The sequence below is a fragment of the Colletotrichum tamarilloi genome, assembly GCF_030869305.1.
Source record: "Colletotrichum tamarilloi strain Tom-12 chromosome Unknown Scaffold_10.1, whole genome shotgun sequence".
NCBI classification, from domain to species: Eukaryota; Fungi; Ascomycota; class Sordariomycetes; order Glomerellales; family Glomerellaceae; genus Colletotrichum; species Colletotrichum tamarilloi.
In genome coordinates this window covers 630,338-650,265 of record NW_026849393.1, presented here as the reverse complement: position 1 = coordinate 650,265, position 19,928 = coordinate 630,338, and the positions used below count along the sequence as shown (strand labels likewise).

General features: G+C 54.6%; 5 protein-coding genes across 5 annotated transcripts; 3 read left to right on the top strand and 2 right to left on the bottom strand.

The window, feature by feature from the left end:
• Positions 1–118: 118 nt before the first annotated feature.
• Positions 119–696, top strand: CTAM01_04370 (uncharacterized protein; the record flags this gene model as incomplete). The annotated part of the gene is made up of 2 exons (XM_060520400.1): positions 119–318; positions 447–696. The coding sequence occupies 2 exons, from the start codon at positions 119–121 to the stop codon at positions 694–696; spliced, it is 450 nt and encodes a 149-aa protein (XP_060385045.1).
• A 245-nt stretch (positions 697–941) lies between these two features.
• On the top strand, positions 942–1,721 carry CTAM01_04369 (uncharacterized protein; the record flags this gene model as incomplete). The annotated part of the gene is made up of 2 exons (XM_060520399.1): positions 942–1,180; positions 1,475–1,721. Coding segments are annotated over 2 exons (486 nt in total), but the record flags the coding sequence as incomplete, so codon positions are not given.
• Positions 1,722–3,756: 2,035 nt separating this feature from the next.
• Positions 3,757–5,450, bottom strand: CTAM01_04368 (uncharacterized protein; the record flags this gene model as incomplete). The annotated part of the gene is made up of 2 exons (XM_060520398.1): positions 3,757–4,841; positions 4,901–5,450. 2 exons carry the CDS (start codon positions 5,448–5,450, stop codon positions 3,757–3,759), a joined length of 1,635 nt encoding a protein of 544 aa, XP_060385043.1.
• Positions 5,451–12,624: 7,174 nt separating this feature from the next.
• On the top strand, positions 12,625–15,254 carry CTAM01_04367 (uncharacterized protein; the record flags this gene model as incomplete). The annotated part of the gene is made up of 2 exons (XM_060520397.1): positions 12,625–13,185; positions 13,245–15,254. The coding sequence occupies 2 exons, from the start codon at positions 12,625–12,627 to the stop codon at positions 15,252–15,254; spliced, it is 2,571 nt and encodes an 856-aa protein (XP_060385042.1).
• A 1,127-nt stretch (positions 15,255–16,381) lies between these two features.
• CTAM01_04366 (Rox3 mediator complex subunit) lies at positions 16,382–17,636 on the bottom strand (the record flags this gene model as incomplete). Its single annotated transcript, XM_060520396.1, has 3 exons — positions 16,382–16,456; positions 16,510–17,180; positions 17,315–17,636. The coding sequence occupies 3 exons, from the start codon at positions 17,634–17,636 to the stop codon at positions 16,382–16,384; spliced, it is 1,068 nt and encodes a 355-aa protein (XP_060385041.1).
• Positions 17,637–19,928: the final 2,292 nt, after the last annotated feature.

Below are 19,928 nucleotides of genomic sequence, written 5' to 3'. Positions count from 1 at the left end.
TACTTCGCGGGTCATGACTCGGCACTTTGATCGATGCTGCAAAGCTGGGTACAGCTGTCAGGAGAGAGGCAGCGCAAGGCCATGCATCTACAATGCCCTAGATCCGTTCCAGGGTACGATGGAGGCCAGGAGACACGTCTACCCCGAGCCGCGACGCCAAGATGCTCCTCCGCGCCCTCACCGATTCGACTTCCAGGTTTTCCGCCTGGTCGGTTCCAACTTCCAACTCATCGACGCCATTGACCACGAGGAGAGCGCCTGCATTCCGTGGCGGACCTCGTCTCCCGCTTCTTGGCTTCCACCATTCATCACTTCACCGTCATGTAGGTCGCTCTCCTCCCCACCCATCCCACTTTACCGGCCTAACCCCCCCCCCCCCTTCAACTTCTAACCCTTTTGATATCGGAATTGTTCTTTTGTCTCAGCTCTCGACCACCCCTACACAGCAATACCCAGCATTCGCAGACCTCCCCCCCGTCGTTCTCTCTGTCACTCTGCAACCCCTGGCGCGGCACCATGTGCGAGGAACACTCTCGCGGCGAATCATATCGGCTGAATCGGCTTGACAGGCCCCATCTACCGCCCGTGCGGCGCCATCTGCAGTGCATGCACGGATACCTTAATCAATCTCCCTCCCCTGGCCTGCACCTCTTCAAGCTGGGCTCCTCCACGTCCCGAGCGTCCGAAGATATCTAGTTCTCCAACTTGGATCCTCACCTCAACCTGAGAGAAGGCGCCATCGAATAGGGAATGGCACAGAAGAAAAGAATAAGAATGGACACGGGACGGATACTTACCAACGATATCACGAACTCTACTCGTTCCCATATTCCAATCAGGAAAGCGGCTCGGTATCCGTCACTGTCTAGGGGGCCATGCTCTCAAGAAAGCTCTAAATCCTGATGGGAAGATGAATCTTCTCGTACCTCGGACACACCTTTTCAGTCTTGACGGCTAGACTAGCTCGGAATCAGTCCAGGAACAAGGGTTTGCTTGATGTGACAGGCACAAGCGCAGAACCTTCTCTCCCTCTTCCTCTTATCTCTTACTCACTCGCAGTCACAGACGCTAGCCAACCGCAACGAGGGAAACCGCCATCCGGCGTCGAGCACGGAGAATCACTCGCATGCGCATATGGCGTGCCGGCCTGGGCTCGTCACGGAGTTATCTCCAATTCGCGGTACCGCTCGCGGGCATTGACGGAGCCCCCACCCCCCTAAACGATAATTGCTTTACCGTTATCGAGGCCTGTCTGAAGCTATGGTAACAGCTTATTCACAATTGCTCTGACAATCGGACAGTGAGGCCTCTTTGCATGCCCAACCAGCTCGGCGAGGCTTATATCCAGTCGGCCGGGTGGAGTGCGCGCGCGGGAGGCCGGGGGCGCAGCTGTTTGATCCGAGCAAGCCGGAGCAAATATCTCGACTCCTCAAGATCCATTTTCAATGACTCCATGGTATTTCATCCTGGCAAGGAGAGATGGGAGAAACGCTCTACGAAAACGGGGCGTGGCCTTTGTCGTTGGATACCGCAAGTGTCTAGAGCGAGCATATCACGAGACAAACCAAGGCATACCACCAAGATCGCACATCGATACCAACGTCAACCCAGCAAGATCTCGTGCTGTCGCCTCGCGCCTCGCTCTTCACTACTTCAGGTTACGCCGCCGCTGCGATGTATTGCGCCGAGGTCCGCGACGCACTAGAGCCCTTCTCGAATAACCATCCCGGGCCTATGTACGGAATGCAGGTGCCATCGATGTCGTGGGTGGTTCATACTGGTCTCGACACCTTCGGACGGTTGAAGATGCCGCAGGGTTCGAAGAAGTGGAGCTCTTGAGACCGGGAGTGAGGTTTCTTACTCCAAGCTCGGGTATTATGCGAGGCTCCTATTGTTATGGAGCAGGAAGCTCTGGCCTGATGGAGGCGCATGCTGTCTTTGCCCCCCCCAAGTATGAAGCACCCGAAGCCACCACGACCGTGTTATACGAGAAGTATCGCAAAATGACAATGGGCAGATGAGGCTCGACACTTGACAGCACTACACCTCCATCATCGACCTTTTTGCGATAACTCGTACTGGATGATCATGAGCGGCCTCGGGTGTGCAGCGCAGTGGTATGGGCGCTTTGCACAGGATGCCCATCTGTTCCTCCATTGAGACCAACTACCCAAAAAAGATGTTTCATCCCGTGTTGTAGATGACGGTACCGGGGAATGGAATGGGATGAGATGGTAAACACTCATAAACGCCTGATGGATGAGACACCCGCCCTACAGGAAGCAGGCCACAGTGAGGTGAGTGCCTACTTTCGTACCCAATCGGGATCGTGTAAGACGCTGCAAAGAGAATACCAACAGTTCTATGCCCAAAACTTGAAGGCGAATTTGTCATGGTAAGGGCGCGGCCCAAGCGGGACACAAGGTTGCAGCCCCAGAATTCTGGGACGGGGGTGGTTGTTGAAGAAAGGCAAGAAAAAAAAAGAAGCTCGACACGACCATTCGTTCTGGTTCCTACCGTTTCATACATGTCTCAAGATGGTTCACCAAGAAAGCGACTCCACCCGGGAAGGCAACAACGTTCTTGGGGATTCTCTGCAGTCTCCTTCTCCTCCCCCCCCCTAAAAACATTCAGACTCCGCCTCCGGGGGAAAGCCTCCCCCATGAAATCAGGGTCCGCGTTTTGTTTTGCGCAAAAGCCTTTCTTTGTGCGAATCTTACGAGCTTTCCCGGAGGCAGCCCGAGGAGAGGAAAGAGTCAACCTTTTGTTCTTGTTCTTCTCTCCTTACACTACTCAGCAAGAAGCCATCCTCCCCATCGTTCAACGCAACCGCATCGGCGCTTCCGGTCCCTCACCCCCGGTCTTGCTACAATTGGATTTCTCTCCACCTTCCAAGGGGAAAAGATCAGACGGGGAGGACACGGCACGGCATGTTCATCATCGCAAGTGGATCCCCAACCAGCGGTTAGGAAGCTCGAGTGAGATAGAGTTCTCGTCACATGGGAGAGCACAAACTTCCATACGCGGAAAAAGATGGTCGCGCCTTTTACTCCGTACGCATGTGGTTTGATACCGTGTACTCCGTACGCTCAAGGCAAGTGAGGTAAGGTAGGGGCAGAAGAACCGTTGGCAAAAAAAGAGGTCGGATAGACTTCATCTTCTCTTTTTCTCCCCTTCGTGGCCGTGGCCAGAAAAGGCAGAATCTAATGTTGCCCTCCACGCTCTATCCCCTTTGGCCCGTCTCTGACCTCTCACTCTCTCTTTCTCGTCTCCCGTCTTGGGGCGGAACTTGAAAAGAAAACTTATTTACATCCAAGCAAGCCCAACACTCGCCTCAGCTGCGGATGCCAATGCAGAAATTGCGGTCCGGAGCCGGCGCACGCGTGCGTGCTTGCTTGCTTTTGAAAAATTGAATCCATATCCCTTCCCCCTTCTCCATGGATTCACCTCTCTTCCGCACGACCAGAACGAAAAAGGCTCATATCAGACGTGCCAGAAACTCTCTCAACGCCATTCCATATGCCGTCGTAGAGTCCGCAAAGATGGCACAAAGCAAAAAAGGTGTAAACCCCCCACCACCCAAAACCCCTCCAAATAAGTACTAGTAATTATCGTTTGAAAGATTGGTAAGAATGTACAATACGCCTCAAGGTACGTTTTTGCAGTCCCGGCGTTGCCCTCGAGCTCGGCATTGGCCGAGCTGGGAATGAGAAAGAAGAAGGGAAAAAAAGTTGAGCATAAAGGAAAAAAGTGAATTCACATGTCTTCGTGAAACCTAGAAGCCGAACCCCGAGAGCCCCGAGACCCGTCCTGTGAAGGTAAGGTCCGACCAATTGGGTCCCGACCGGGGGGCTGTAACGGGACGAACGGCGGATTTGTCTGCGGAGACGCGGCCGGAGGCGGGAACGGCGCCGATTCGGTCACTGGCGTTCGAGCCGGCGACTCTTTGAAGACCACGACACCGCTGACTGGCCTCATGGGCGAGCCGAGTGCGAGGCGTGTTGTTTGACCGTTGGGGTCGAAAAAGGCTTGAGAGTCCCGGAAGTAGACTGATTCGTCATCGTTCACGGTGGCTGAGGTGCCCTCGCGTGGATCTGTGTAACCGTCGCCTCCGGCTTGTAGCACAGAAGGCAGTTTCCTGCCGGCTACTCGGACAAAGCCTCTTTCGCCGGTTTCGGAAGGCTCGCTAGCCCTCCTTGAGGAAGGCTTGTGAGCCACGGCCATCGCACCTGCTCCGGCCCCGGCACCAGCGGCCGCTGTCGTGGGATCAAACGATAACGACCGTTGAACCATTCCGCCGCCGTTGCCACCGGGTGGACCGCCGGAACCGGTCAGGATGCCTCGTTTGCCGGCGCTGGCCTCACTGAGGCGGAACCGTCCACCGGTACGCTTCTTCCACCGAAGAGCGAGGAATACCAACACCACAAGGAAAGCCGCTCCAGCCAAACTTCCTACGACGCTTCCTACGACAGTTGCCGTTGGCGTTGGCGAACCGCTACCGCTAGAATTGTCCGAGGTGGAGGTTGAAGTGGGTGCAGCCGTCCCCGCCGCGCCGCCGCCGATTCCACCAGCGGTCCCATCTCCGGAAGCTGTCGCTTCATTTGAGGGCGATTGCGAGGCGCTCGTGGTAAAAGTAGACGTGCTCAATCTGCTAGAACCCGAAACCGAGGTCGATGCCGATGTCGAGGTTGCAGTCGAACCCGAGTTGGAGCCCCATGTCGTCGATGACAGGGATGAAAGTATTGATGAAGTGACGCTTGTTGAGCCAGACGAAAGCTGGCTAGTTAAACTGGTTGTGGTAGAGACTGAGGTTGAAGAAGAGTTTGTTGACGTAAGGAATGCTAGATATTGGGTCAGCTGCTTCGGTCTAGGACACGCGACAAAAGGGGAGGCGGCGCACAAATTGTCGAGTTTGACTGGCCACTCAACGTAGGGTAGAGTGACGGCGTAGCTTCTGAAGGTGCTGGAGTCGATAAAGGATCGGACGTCAAGGAGATATCTTGACTGGTGGAAGAGTCGGTGGAAGTGGATGTGGTGGGCGCCGGTGTCGACAGTGCTGAGTCATTCGTCGTGCTAGAAGATGTCGTGGAAGAATCGGTGGACGAAGTTGAGGATGGTACCGCGGCAATTGACAAGTCAAGGGCGGCACTGGTGGTTGATGAAGCATCCACGGTGGCGGCCGTCGGGAAGATGGTCTGGACTTGGATAGGGGAGCCGGTGGCATCGACTATTTGAATGAGGGAGACGGTCTGGACGACGATTCTCGGTGCGGCGGCACTCGACGAGGTGGCGGCGTCGGGGCTGGGAGTCGTCGGGCTGGGGTCGTCGAGTTGGCGATGGTGGTGATTCGCATTCTCGGGGGTGGCTGCACGTTGGTTGTGTAAATGGTAATGATTGTGATGGTATGAGCGGGCCTGAGGGAGTGAAGACCCGCGCAGTGATTTAGTCATGGCTTCGATGGGGTGGCGTTGGGCCAAGTAGGCAGAGGCTGAGCTTTTGCCCCGGCCGTTGTGTGTGGTTGGTTGTCTTTTTTGGTAAACTGGGGGAGGCGAACTTCAAGCCGGCGTGTTCCCAGGGCGGGACGGGAATAAAGATAGAAACAAGGTAAACGAGTGACTGGTGTTGGATCACCGGGTAAGTAAGCGAGTGTGAGCGAGTGTGTGTGTGGTTTGTGTTTGGATGAGAATTGTCGATCTATTCGAATTTCATTCTTGGCATCCTCATGGCCATGTGTCGATAAAATGGTACTATCGTCTGGTGGTTGGTGGTTGGTGGTTGGCGGTTGTGGAAGTGGTGGTGGTGTCCTGCAACGGGCCGCGCGAATGCAATTCCCCCTTTCGTTCTGAATCAACAGATGGTCGTTCTTTTTTCCCTACACTCTTTCTGAAATTTCCTCCGGATGCCGTATGTGCGAAAGTGCGATTGCCCCCGGAAAGGACTTAGAAAGCCAACAACAGGAAGAGACCGTGGACAGTTCGTGTCAGCCGTTTCTCGTTGTTCGTGTTCGAGATCCTTTGTCTCCCTTGCATCCGCCAATTCTCATGGCCGATGGATCAGGACGATGGCATGGCGGCGTAAGCGTGTGTTGCTGGCAGGAGGCGAAGAGGAGGGGACCAGAAGGAGTCGGAGTAGGAGAAGGATGAGGGAGGAGTAGAAGAAGAGAAGAGACAGACAGACAGACAGACAGACACACAGGCGCCGCGGATGGGGGGGGGGGGGAGTGGAGTGAGCAGGCACGACGATAATAATAGGCAATGGATCGATCGTAGGCCGGGCTCTAAGGTAAGGTAAGGTAAGGTAAGGTAGGGTAAGGTACTCCGTAGTGTAATAACATGCAATATCCGTTTGGAAAGGGAAACAACGCAGGTCCAGTCAAGTGAGAAAGTCACACCTTTTCGGTCAAAGTTGAGCGCTTCGACGTGAGGTGGGCGTCGCCCTGTTCACTTCAATCTGTTCTTGCCCTGAGAAGTGTCGGGGGGGGGGGGGGGCCTTGGACTTTTGGTAGAAGCAGAGGAGGACATTGGCACTGGGCGGTTGGAAAGACAGAATTGACAAGAAGGTACGGATACTCCGTAGCAAAGCACGAAAGGTACGCAGTAGGACTGGCACACAGGCGCAGATTGCAGTCACTCGCAGGTGGGAAGATTTCGATAATCTCGCTTGATATTGGCGAGTGGCTGCTAGTTGGAGGACATCGCGTCCCATTGGCCAAACACACCTCGCCAAAGTTGCAGTGAGCAGTTCCACTGTCCACTATCACGGGGAGCGGCCCCCCCTCTCTCAGTGCCCCCAGTGGCCCCCTCCCCCTCCACCAGTAATGGGGGCATGGGCCGACCAGGAACGGGCACCATGGGCCAGGGACAGGGGACAGGGGATGGGCAGGGAACATGCACCCCATCGCCATGGCGTCCTGTCCTTTTCTCTCTTGCTGCTTTCTTTTCTACGCAGTATCCCTCTCACGTCTTCCCATTTGGTGCCTGTCACATCGAGGCCCGCACAGTACGCCAGTCAACACACGGCGTATCATCCAACGCAACCTACGCGGTACCCCGTACCTCATTGCCAATGACTTCAATCGTACCTTATGGTCCATGGATACACTGTACACTGTCCATTGGCTTTGGATGGAAAGGCAATGGCTAATCGATGGACAGACAGGTGAAAGCACAGGCCCTTCGGTGGCATGAAGGCGACAGTGAAGAAAAGGAAACGAGAAACATCCCGCCGATCAAATCAGAGGTGACAGCACCAGCACACACCACCATCCGTCGGGATGACATGAAATGAGATGATGCATGGGACGAAAGAGGCACAGAGAGGAAGCCGACAAGTCTGACTAAGGCACCGCGTCAAAAATACGTACAAGACACACGAGACATGGACACACGAGGTCCAGGAAAGGAATGGCCTGCGCAAGCCCGACGAATGTGTCTCGTTTTCCCTTACAAAAATCTTTATTTGGCTACGAGGTCCGTGTCCGTGAGCAATTCAACTCGTCTTCTGCGCGTTCAATTGGCGCCGTTGGTTTCGCCCACGAGATCATGGCGGCGCACGCGGCGCAACCCGCTCGACCAACTGCCATCCAGAATCCAGAAAGGTCCAGACCCGACATGTCTCCCGGGTACGCTATCTTACCACACTAATAACGTGCCTACGGATACCTACGGATACCAACCATGACGAAGCATCTTGACGCTAGAGACAGAGAGGTCCATGAAGGATCGCCCACCTTCCCCAAACCAATGCTTGAGGAGGAGGGTCAACGGCTCTGCATCTGCATTTTGGAGATTCGGAATCCAATGGAATAAAAAATATCTGCGAAATAAATGGGCCAACTTACGACGACACGAGCCAGTATTAGCGACTCCACTACTCCAACTTTTCGTACGTTGTCTTCGTCGCTCAGCTACGGCTACCGCTGAACTGATGCCAGCATTTTAATAGTCAACACTTCTCACAGCTTGCAGCATAAAGTTCGCAACTCTACAAGTCCATCGTCGCTAGACGGCGCATGACGAGCCAACCACAGTGGAGAATGGAAGAGAAGAAATTAAGAAAAGGAAAATACAAGCAAAAATTCGATCCGAGAATGCGACCAAAAAGTTTGTCCACGCATGCATGTCGAGGAGGCATGCGCCAAAATCAAACTGTGTGACCAACATTGAAATCTGCAGTCTCGCCATGTCATCTGCGAGCCGCCTACCTGCCTGACCAGTACTCTTCACTCCCCCGAGGGTTGTGCCGACTCATTCGCGCCTTCTGACCTGAAGTCAAATCATTCGCAATCAGTACCTACCGAAGTCCGTTGGGCGGCTCTGTTGGGGGCAGCTTCGTGGCTTTTCCTCACCTCGTACCGCAGACACCCTCCACCTCGTATTCACCACGAAGGAGCCAAACTTCACGAATCCAAGCAAATGCTCGCTTTTCCTCGTTCACTATCGCCTTTGAATAGAGTCTTCCATAAGCCGGATATGATGTTTTTGTTTCTTCTTGTGGCCGCACGGATACGGCATACAGTGCGCGGTACCTGCATATGCATCTAGACCCCTGGCCTGGGTTCCATTTCTTGGGGGCCCTTCATGGAGTTCGTGGGGCCGTTCACCCTTTGGCTGCCATGGCCGGCGCCCCGGGCGAAAAACCAAACGAAACGTGCGGACGAGACGGACGGGACGGATTAGCCCCTCTTCATCCTCCAAACGCATAGTATCGAAAGGTGTTATGGGCGAGGGGAAGGTATGCTTCCAGGGAAAGAAACCAAGCGAACGCCCAACGCAGAGAAACAATGGCAGAGCATATACCCGCATCAGTACCTACACGAAATGAATATTGGCTGTTGTACATGCGACCTAGCCTAGGATTCCCCTCAAATCTAGCAAGGTGAGCCTGGCGAGGTTGCAAAAGATTCAAAAGACGGGTAACAACTGACTCCCGTATGCCGAATCAACCAGGGGAAGACGATTGTCAGACTCCTTCAACTTTGACCGAGGCCTACAGAAGTCTACGGATAATTCTACAACGATAGGTTCGTTCTAGAAGCGGGTGGCTAACAGACGTCGAGCACCCACATGCCTTTGAGATGGGAGGGGCCTCCATCTGGTTTTCTCTCCTAGTGCACGGCAAGCCTCGAGCCTGCTCTGTCGCCTCTGTCTCTGCGTGTTGGAAGCTTGGCGAGGCTCGGCGATCATGGGACGAATTTCGTTTCCATCGAAACAAACACTGGGGTAACCTGGAACCCCCGTCTCTTCTGATGCCCCCTTTCCCTTGCCCCGTTATATTTCTCGGCGTGACGGAACTTGCTCTTCACTGCCTCACTGACAATGGAGTCTTTTTACTGGCGCCAGTGGTCCGAATTACCCAGAATTAAGGTGTTCGGCTTCTTCCCCGTTTACAGGTCATAACTTATGCGTTAACATATAGGTATCATTTGGCAAGTTGAACGATTGTATGTATGAGACGATTTAGCGCGTCTCAGGAGGCTCTCTGAATTCTGGGGCCGTCGAATGTGCTTTCCTTCCCTTGCGACATGGCAGCGAGCGTTGTCCAAGTATTCGCACATTTTGGCATTCGCACCAAGGAAAGATTGTCATTCGAACCACGGCGTCATCCAAGACCAAGCACGGCACTGGAATGACAAGATCTCCACGGCTGTACGTAATCCTCCCTTGAACCGACCCCCTCCCCGACAGGCGTAAAGTGGAGTTCAATGAAAGAAAGGCTTGCACCTCTTGGCTTGTCGAACGTTCGACAGCCTGGGGGTGCAGTCGATGGTTTGGCTAAGACTGCTGTGTAGTGCAGATGTTGTGCAGCGTAAACATGGGTAGACTAACCACAGTATCCGTACTCTGTACCACAGGAACAAGAGTCAAAAAGGTGCGCGAGACAACAATGACTCTATCCGTAGGAAAGCACGTTCATTACCATCCCGGTGGGTTTCTCCTGGGCGCGTTCCCGAGACGACGGGCAGCTACCCTTCTATAGCTCGCATCGAATTCTTCACTTCTACTCTAAGAGGAGCCGCACTGAATTCCACGAAACTGCGACCAGCTTAGCGTACAATTGGCCGTGTCCGTGGGCCAGAACACACGATGTCTGAGGACGGATAGCCGTCTGCCGTCTGTCTGTTCTCTCTTGTTGTCTCGTTCTAGGCCCCGTCCTTCTGGAAACCTTGGACCCCGTCGTCCCGACGGACGAACGTCCACCTGAAGATGAGGAAATTGGCGCCGCGGAACCATGTCTATCAACTACCGGGCGCCGTTTCGATATTTTTATTCTCCTTTGGCGGACCATACCTGGCAGCAAGGCAGATCAACCAGAAACAGACAATAACAAACCCTTCGATGAAACTCGTTCGAGGTTTTCGAACAAACTTTTGTTGGAGTGGGCGACGGTTGCAACGGAGAAGAGCGACGATGGAGTATCTAATCTAATCTGTGTAATCTCCCAAATGATCCATCACCCATGGCGAAGCCCTGCCGGCCCCTGCCCTACCCTCGGCCCCCGAATCGAGGAAAATGACCGCAACAGGACGATGGGACGTTCATCTGAGAGAACGGGGAGTTTTCTCTCTCTCTCTCTCAGCCAACCTGATTTTTAGAGGGGACCATCTTCAAGGGGGTTTGGCAGGCATAGAGGATATCGAAATCAAACTTGACGGTCTGCGCCGTGAAAGATGCTGATTGGGCAGGAGTTGATGGTCTACAAAACCTGCACAAATGCAGGGCTCAATTTTGATTATTACTGCTTTGTCTGGTTTGTGGCACACCTGCCGAGTATTAAACTTCTACGCGTCCAAGCACTGAACCAGCAAGCTCATTAAAGCACAGATAGAGTTCGCGCAGTTGCTGTATCGAAGGAAACTTGGAAGGGAAAGCTGTCAGGGTGTTCCTGTTTATGTATCATGAACCAGTGGAAACGCTGCAATTATCTTTTAAAAGTCTCTTAAATCTCTGAGCGAGTGATGCAGTGGTTATTGACGCCCGACTTGGCGTAATTATCAATGACGGAGTCCTGCTTTTTTTCCTGGGACATTGTTGAATAGTCGAAGACTGGATGAGGCTCTCGAGGTGAAGAGGGAAGCGATAGACTAACTGCGAGTCAAAAGTTTGTCTCGCACAGCCCTGATGGCTTTCTTTTAACACTTATATTCAAGCGAAGCCTGAACATGCGTATCCGTAACAGAGTTCTGAGGTAGGCAGTCAGGCGCGGCCATAAACTTCCGACTTGGCTCATTTGAGCCCTGCGCTCCTAGGTGCCGACTTTGAATGTCGCGATTCCACGTTCTGGTTGCGACTTGCGACTTGACTAAAGCGTGGCTGACTCAGGCCCAACGTTTGGGTGTAAGTAAATGGCTGTGCTGCAGATACCTTACGCGGTAAGCGGTGTATGCAAAACCGACGACTCAACCGCGAGCCGCGCGAAAACAGATCCGAAAACCCGAGGACTGCAACGGCGAGGGCAACGCGAGGAGGTGGACTGGGAAGTGGTTCGCCGAGGAGGTTACGACTGCTTTTGTTTCGAGGTTGCAGCATGTCGTCATTTTCTACTTGCCATGAATGCCAACTTTGGGTGGGAGTGGCTGCCAAACGTGGCTCCGGCATCTTTAACCGCCAGTGGGTGGCGGGAGCCAGTCACCTAGCCACTCCCTTACCTTACCTTAGGCCAGTGCCCGTCTGGGGCTTATCGTCTGATGGCCTGATACAGGCAAGCGCAAAGTGGCTGTGGTGGTTCGACTACTCTTTTCTCTCCTCTAGAGGCTCTAGGTCTCCGACGAGAGGTGACTGAGATGCCTTCTTGCCGTCGGGTACTTCGTACTTGGCAGCTTGTTAAAAAAAAAAAAAAAAACCCCCCAAAAAAATCAAGGTAATGCAGTTGGCGTACGGATACCTGTCCACCTGGGAAAACAGGGCGCAGCAGCGGCGCAATGAGGTTTCTCACCAGAAGGTATCCGTATTAATCAGGTCAGGCAGGCCAGGTACGGATGAGGTAAGGTAGGAGAGTCCAAGTACCCGAGTTTCGCTTTTCCCGCGTATTCTGTACGGCACCGCACCACTCGGGTACTTCGTACCTCCACTCTCCAGCAGTCATCCCACAGCTAAATCCCTACCTCTACCTCTGGCTTCTCTACCAACCTTGGAGTAAGTACCTGATCTCGACCTACCACGACACGCCAAAGCTACAGTACCTTGGACTCATCAGGACCAAGACGCGTGCGCCTGGGTCAGACTCTTGCATCTTGCAGCAAGCACCCTCAACCAAGGCAAATGTCAATGAAATAGCCCACGGTCTCCTTCTCCTCCTTACCCTCATCAATGCCCGTTGGCCGTGACGGGTCTCTGGCCCTCCGTGTTATATCTGGACATCCGACTCCATCCTTCCTTCTTCCATTTCCGTATCGCAAAACACCTACACACACGGCAACACCTGGAAGCTCTCATCCCTAAAAGCATTCTTCGCCGTGGTCGCCCTTTCCTTCCTTTTACCCCTCCCCAAGCTTTACCGCCCCTGTACCCCCTCCCCCTCCTCTTCCACTCCTGTCCACATACACAGTAGTACAGATAAAGTACAGCACATTCTAGACCTCCACATCATACACACCTGTCTGGGCTTTGCCCAAAATCTGACGTCATGTCCGGTTACGCCTACGACGGACCTTCGTCCTCGTCCGCACCACCGCCGCCCTACTCCGTGACCGCATCCGCCTCCGGCTCCGGTCACCTTGGCTCCACGTCCTCAACCCAGTTCCCGCCCCCACCTACCGCCGCCGTCGCCGGTCCGTCCTCGGGCTACCCTTCCTCCTCTGCCGCCGACGGTCTCGGCATCGTGGACTCCAAGTGGCGCCTCGCCGATCCTAGGTCTTCATCGGCTCACTCGCTTGCCCCGTCCACAAAGGACCGCGACGGCGTCACCCGCCGGACCCTGCTCGTCATCTACATCCACGGCTTCTACGGTAACGAGTCGTCCTTTCGCTCGTTCCCCGCTCACGTCCATAATCACCTCAAAGAAGCTCTTGCGGAGACGCACGTCGTCCATTCCAAAATCTACCCTCGCTATAAGACGTACAAGGCCATCGATGTGGCTCGTGATAATTTTAGCCAGTGGCTGGAGCCGCACGAGTCCGACTCGACTGATGTCATTCTCGTCGGACACTCAATGGGAGGACTGCTCGCCGCCGAGGTTGCCATGATGGTATAACTTGCCCATGTACATCCAAGGTCGATAGACAGCTTGACTGACATGTTCTTCAGCCTAATCGGCACCCGTACCGACGCCACCCGTACAAGCATCGTATCCTCGGCACCATCTCACTGGACTCACCGTTCCTTGGCCTTCACCCCGGCATCATTGTCGCTGGAATATCCAGCTTGTTCAGACCGGCCACCCCGACAGAGGAGAAGCCAGAGCACGAGGCCCTCAACCAGCTTAGCCCTACCAACTCGGCCCTGACCAGTCCCAACCCGTCCATGTACACCCTGGAGACGACGAGCTCACTCGGTGCAGACCTCTCGCCGCACCCGAGCAACACACCATCCATCTCCTCGAGCAATGCACCACCGCAGCAGCCGGATCCTACCTTTAACCCATCCTTCTTCAACGACGTGAACCTTAAAGATCGTACCTTTATGAGGCGGCTGGGACACTTTGCAAAGAAGCACAGCCGCGAGGGCATCTGGGACGCTACCAAGAACCACGTCATGTCTCATCTCGAATACGGCGGCTGCTTGGCGGATTATCCCGGTCTGAATGCTCGGTACAACAAGCTCCGCGCCATGGAGAGCGTCGACCCCCTGCAGCACATAGGCGATGGCAACAACGTCAACCGGCCGGCTCAGGTCAGGGTCCGCTTCATCAACTACTACACACTCAGCTCGGGCAGACCCAAGAAACCAAAGACGCCAGACTCGCCAAAATCCCCCGAGTCACCAACGTCCCCCGAGCATCGCGTGGCCCCGAGTACGTTGCAAATCGGCTCCCATCTATCTCCACCGTCTTCGTCGACGCCCAGGATCTCTCTGTCGTCTGACGATGGACAGGAAATGGAACTGCTCGAGCCGATTCCGATGGAGGACATTGATGAACGGCTTTCGACGCTCCACGAGGAACAGCAGGCACGGTTTGACCATGATATAAAGGCAGGTTCGCACTCGACCGATGCGCTCGACAAGGAGACGCGCGAACCAAAGGGTAAGGAGAAGGAAGGCGATGTCGACTCACACGAGGAGCTCAATACCGACACCCAAGTCGAAGAAACCGTGCCTGTTTCAACTTCTCCAACCGTGGCGGCCGACGAGACGGAGAAACGTCCCGAGGGCGGTGCAGCGACGCCCATGGGAGACGTCATACCCGAAGCAGAACTACCGCCCATCCCCGACCTCCCCGAACAGCCGACACCCCCGGATCTAGATAGGTACACGGACAAGGACGCCCGGAAACAGGCGGAGAAGGAAGGCAAGCGCGCGCAAAAGGCGTACGAGTCTGCCGTCAAGAGCCGCGACAAAGCCATCAAGGAGCGTCAGAAACTCGTTGAGAAGCGCCGCAAAAAGGTGGAAAAGGAGGCGGCCAAGGAAGCGCAGAGGATCGAAAAGGAAGGACTGAAGTTGCAAAAGGAAGAACAGAAACGGCGGCAACAGGAGGAGGAGGCGGCCCGGAGGGAAGCGGCTGAAGAAACGCACGATCAGAAGGAGGCGCGGAGGCTGGCGGAGGAGGCCAAGAGGATGGAGAGGGAGGGGAGGAGATTACGCGGGGAGCCGCTCGATGGTGACGCCGATGATGATGATGATGAGAAGGAGGAGGAGAAGAAGTCTGCAGAGGTCGAGGCCGAAATGGCAGCGACTGTTATTGCCGGAGCCGCGGCAGCAGTCAAAAACCGGCCGCCCGCAGTCGCTGCACCATCTTCGTCCTCTGCGGTATCCGTCAACACCGCCACCAACAACGACAACAACACCGCGATCCCAAGCCGTCCCAAGGCCGTCGCCGCACACTCCAGCTCCAACTCGAAAGCTAATGCTAAATCCAACGCTAAACCAGACAAACCCAAAAAGGAGCGGAAATTCTGCACCCTGCCCGGCAAGAAGAACGGCAAACGCGACGAGACGTGGGTGTCGGTGTACATGGAGGGCATGGACGAGGTCGGCGCCCACTGCGGCCTCTTTCATCCGGGCCCGCACTACGACACGCTCATCGGCGACGTCGGGGAGCGCATCGTGGCGTGGGTGCAGGATGACTTGAGCGTCAGGGCGATAATGGAGATGCCTTGATGGCCTTGGTAGCCTGACATCCTTGATACCTTGATGTCGGGGAGGTTTGGGCACCTTGACGTTGTAATCTGGGGTACATGCGTGGACTTGGGGAGACGGGGCAGGACGAGGCAGCAGGACTGTCCATGTCTAGAAGGCGGGTTAGTCCACCTCAGTGAAGTTGATACCGAACAAGAAACATTTTACTTTAGTACAAAGTGATCTTGCTCGTGACATGAACATACAGTCAATCAAGAGTTCGAAGTTTAACAACCCTGAAGAATAAAAACGAAAAGGCGATTTCACAATTTCATACAATATCTAGTGTGTTTGTGTGTTTGTGTGTGTAGAGGCCTTCTTCACGCCTTCTATTGGAATTACTTGTTTGTGTTTTGTTCGTGTTAGTGCTACAACGACCCAGCCTCTGAAGTCCCCCCACCCACCCCCTTTGCCTTTCTTTGTGTGTGTGGGATTGTGGGAGAGGGGAAGAAATGATTTTTTTTTTCTTTGGAAAAGTGTCCGGTGGTGATGGTGGTTTGTGATGATTGGTTTTTGCGGTTTGTGGTGGTCGTGGTTCGTGGTAAAATGATTCCCGTCCCCTTTCGTAGCAGCCCTTTAGAAATGACCTTCCCCTCGTCCTCCCCATTGTGAAGCCGCGTGGTATTTTTTCCCCCGTCCCTTCTTTCAGTCGGTCATGTTTTTTTCTCGTTTGCCCAACCTCGACTGAATGCGTTAAAAAACCGGAAAAAAAGCAAAAAAGGAGTAAAATGGTAACAAGGAAGTAAGTTGATCCCCCTGAACGCCCTGCTGGAAGTGGAATAATTCATCAAAAGGGGGCAGATATGCCCCCGTCCAACCACCGCCTTTGGCCCCCCGTAACCCTCGAAGCGGTACCTCTTTTGACGCGCGCATGTTGCATCGTCGTCAACCGCTGGCCCTCAATCTTCCTGCGGAACTGCCTCGTGGTCATTCAACGGGCATGGATCTGATTCGCAACCCAAAACTTCAGTGCCAGCAGCAAGGTGCTTGCAGACCCGCGATATCCAACACGATGGCCAGTCGTGGAAATGAGATAAAGGCAATATTCGGGCTTAGCCCTTTTTGCGAGCGTTTCGGCGGTTGCCGACCTTAGCCGCCGGAGGTGGCTTCTAAGCACCCACGGCGCTGGATCCGTAGCCTTGCGGACGCATCGTGTTCGGGAACGTCTGGCCGTTGCCGTTATCCTGGCGTAGTGTGTTAGATCAGTTACGCCTTATATAGATGCAATAAGGCCAACCTTCTTACGACGCTTCTGACCTCCCCTATCATCGCCATCTCCCGTAGAGTAGCCGTCGTCAGGGAAGCCTTCGCCATATCCCTCGAAGCTGTTATCACCGTAGCCACGCTTCTTGGTTGTCCGTTGAGGACGAACAGCCCCCTGAGGTCCCTGTTGCTGCTTTCGCGCAAAGGGGTTGGGTGTGGTTGCGGATGGCGTACCTGGGGCAGTCACCTTGCCACCGAGACCCTGTCTCAAGGCTTCCATGCTGCCCGGGGTCAGGTCTCCGAGAACTGAGCTGTCCCAATCCTTAACAGGAAGCGGGCCCTTAGCCATAGTCGTTGCTCGGTTGAGCATCGACTTGACAGTAGCAGACAGACCACTGGTGATAGGGTCGTTCCGCGTGCCCCAATACTCGGCATCGGGAATCTCCAGCAATTCCCGGAAGCCGTGGTAGACCTCTCTCTTCTTGTCGCCACTCTCGCCGTCCTTGTCTCTCGGAGCATCCCAGTCCTGGGCGACGGAGTCGAAGCGGCCGAGAATTCCGAGTTTCTTGATTTGACCCTTGTACGTCTTCCGCAGAGCGTTCTTCTCACCGTTGGGCTTTTCGCGAGCGACTTCTGCGGCGATACCCGAAAGATTGAACATCTCGAAGAGGTCTTCCGTGATACGCGGCAGTCTCTCGTGGTGCGCTATTTAGCTCAGTGTTAACCAAATATGTCCGACATTGAACCGGCCCAAAATACTAGATAGGCCGTAGGGGAGGGAAGATGGCAAGACAGAGACAGCCTGCCACGGAAACAGGGGACTTTGAAGGGAGCCTTACGAGTTTGGCAAAGTAGGTATTTCTCTCCGACATCCAGGTGGAGTGCCTCGATACCAGTTTTGCTATCCTCGATGTGGGCTTTCTTCTGATCTCGATCACCCAAATCCTCGAGTGGGCGCTTGCGTTTATGGGGCGAGTCATCGCCCATGACGATGTCCTGCGACATATCGGAGGGCTGTGATGCGCTGCCGTTGACGCTGTGGGCGGGTGTCGGCAGAGTTGTGGCTGTTGACGGGGCCGAGCTGTTCATGCTCGATGTGAGATCGGAAGTTGCCGGAGAAAACTGAGAAGGGCTTTGAGGGGTTCGAGGATGGAACGACATATTGACTTCGCCAATGGCAGGAAGTTCGGATCGTCTCTTCGTCGCCGCGGGCGTCGTGATCGTGATTGCTGCGGATCGGTGAGGGTGAGGAAGTCGAAACGGACCAAGGATTGGCGGCTGCTGTCACAGCGTCTCCGAATCGGAAGGCGCGAAGAAAGAAAAATCACTTTCTTTTCCCGAAAAAGCCTTTCAAGATCCCTTTCAACCGGATTCCACGATGCGCTCGATAAGAATGTTCGCTCTGGGCGAGATCAGAGGATGAGGGGGTTGTTGTGGCGAGTCGCGCCAAACCGCCGACGGCTCTCAATCCCCCGATGCAGCGTCATGCACCACTCTCGGCTTCCTCGTGGATCGTCGGCGCCTTGTCGTGGGGGTTAAAAATTTTCCTGATGACGATTTCCAGCAGATACACTCGTAGCGAAAGTAATCCGACGGCGATAGAGTGCTGTCCAGGGTCGGTGGTCGATTTGTGCCGTGATCAAGCCGTCAGGTCGTGGTGGAGTTGGTAGAAGTGAAGTCTGAACGGTGCAGCGTAGAGTGAAGGGGGCGGACACATGAGCGAGGCAATTTGCTCGCTTAACGGGGGTGGCCGCCTGGGCTGGTACGGTGCTGGGACTGGCTGGGCCGTGGGTTGCGCTGGCTGGCACTGGCAAAAGACACTGACGGGTTAGGTACTGCTACCGCTACGGAAAGGTTAGGTCGGGTGGGTGAGGTAAGCCTGGGCTGGTTAGGTAGGTTCAGAGGGCGGGAGGGAGGGAAGATGGGGGAGGGGGGGAGGGTGTGAGTACCTACCCTACGTGAGTCCCGACGGCGGCGGAAGAGGGAGTGAGGTGGGCAAATGGCAGTTTGCCGCGGGAGTGGCAGACAAGACTGGGAGAGTGGAGGGAGTGAGCCTGACACAACAGGGGGGGTGGGAGAATGAGAGTCTGCTGTTTCTGGGACCAGAGCCAAAAGCAAGGCCCCCTCCACCAGTGAATCGTCCAGGAAACCATGACCACCGTGCTCCGACACCCGACACCCGATCACCGGGCCCTGACGGCTGGACTCTTTGGAGTTGAGGTTCACCACGATGGCACGCACCCACCCTGCCACCTCGAGATAGGAGGGGCGTGGCCGGATCAGGCAACCGGCAGGCAGCGTACCTGACCAGCCTGGGTGCGCATCTTACATAAGCCAGACCAAGGTGCCCAGAAGTAACAATACCACGTTGTGTACGTAAGCCCCGAGGTACCGCACCCAAGCCACAACGCCGCAGCACACACATCAAAGTCACGTGGTACTGTATCAGCCCCACACCGCGGAACGGGCCAGGCAGGCTCTGCAATTTTTAAACCTCGCGACCGCGAGCCGCCTTTTACTCTTCTTCTCCTCTCCATAAACCTAAGACCACCTTAATCAAATAATCGCCAGCCTGCAACGATTTCACATCACATTCTACGCTGCTGGACGAGACCTGAGGATGAGTCAAGATGAACTCTTTCAATGCCCTTGTTAAAAACAATCGTCAGCGAGGGCCCCTCGTGCGGCTTCCCATGATGCGACGATCACCTGATGCAAGTTTGGACATGCCCTCGTATTGAGGTGCTCTTTCTCTAGCTCTCTGCTATACGCCTTTTTGATATGTGACGTGATGTTGGTTACCTTGCCATCTACAACCCACATTTGGTAGAGCTCCGAAAAGGAAGTTGTCCCAGGCCCATAAGCAGTCAGGATCATGGCTCCTGCATCGTCAAAAGGTACGTAGTATATAGACCATCATGCCCAAATGAACACAGTCCCCTCTGGAGATGCGGATGACACCCATGCATCTGGTAAACCGATTGCTCAGCCGCGAGGGCGGCGGCTTTGGCCAATGCACTCGACCGGGTTGGGCCTGCGGAAAACTGGCATATCTGAATCGCTCTGTTATCACAACTCTTTTTTGGAAGCGCGCGGAACCTTCCAGCTCATGCGGCTAACAGTTTTTCCCGTCATCCAGGCCCACACGGTATTCCAACACGAGCACTCTGCCGAGGCATTGGAAGGTTGCATACTCTGATACTGAATGGCCCATCGAAGGCGGTGTTCTTAGGTATCTGCCACAAGGTTGGTCGGCTTGAGGATAGGCTCAGATCTGACAATTAAAGAGTATATCATACCTTTGTTCCTCACAGAGTGACATTTCAAGAATCCCAAACCATACCCCGTAACAAAGAGCTTGGTATTATCATTTCATTCATATGCAGAATGCTGCCGCCGTATCCCTCAAAACCATCTCCCGCAATGACGCGGAGCACCAAAAGCAGTCCCTCA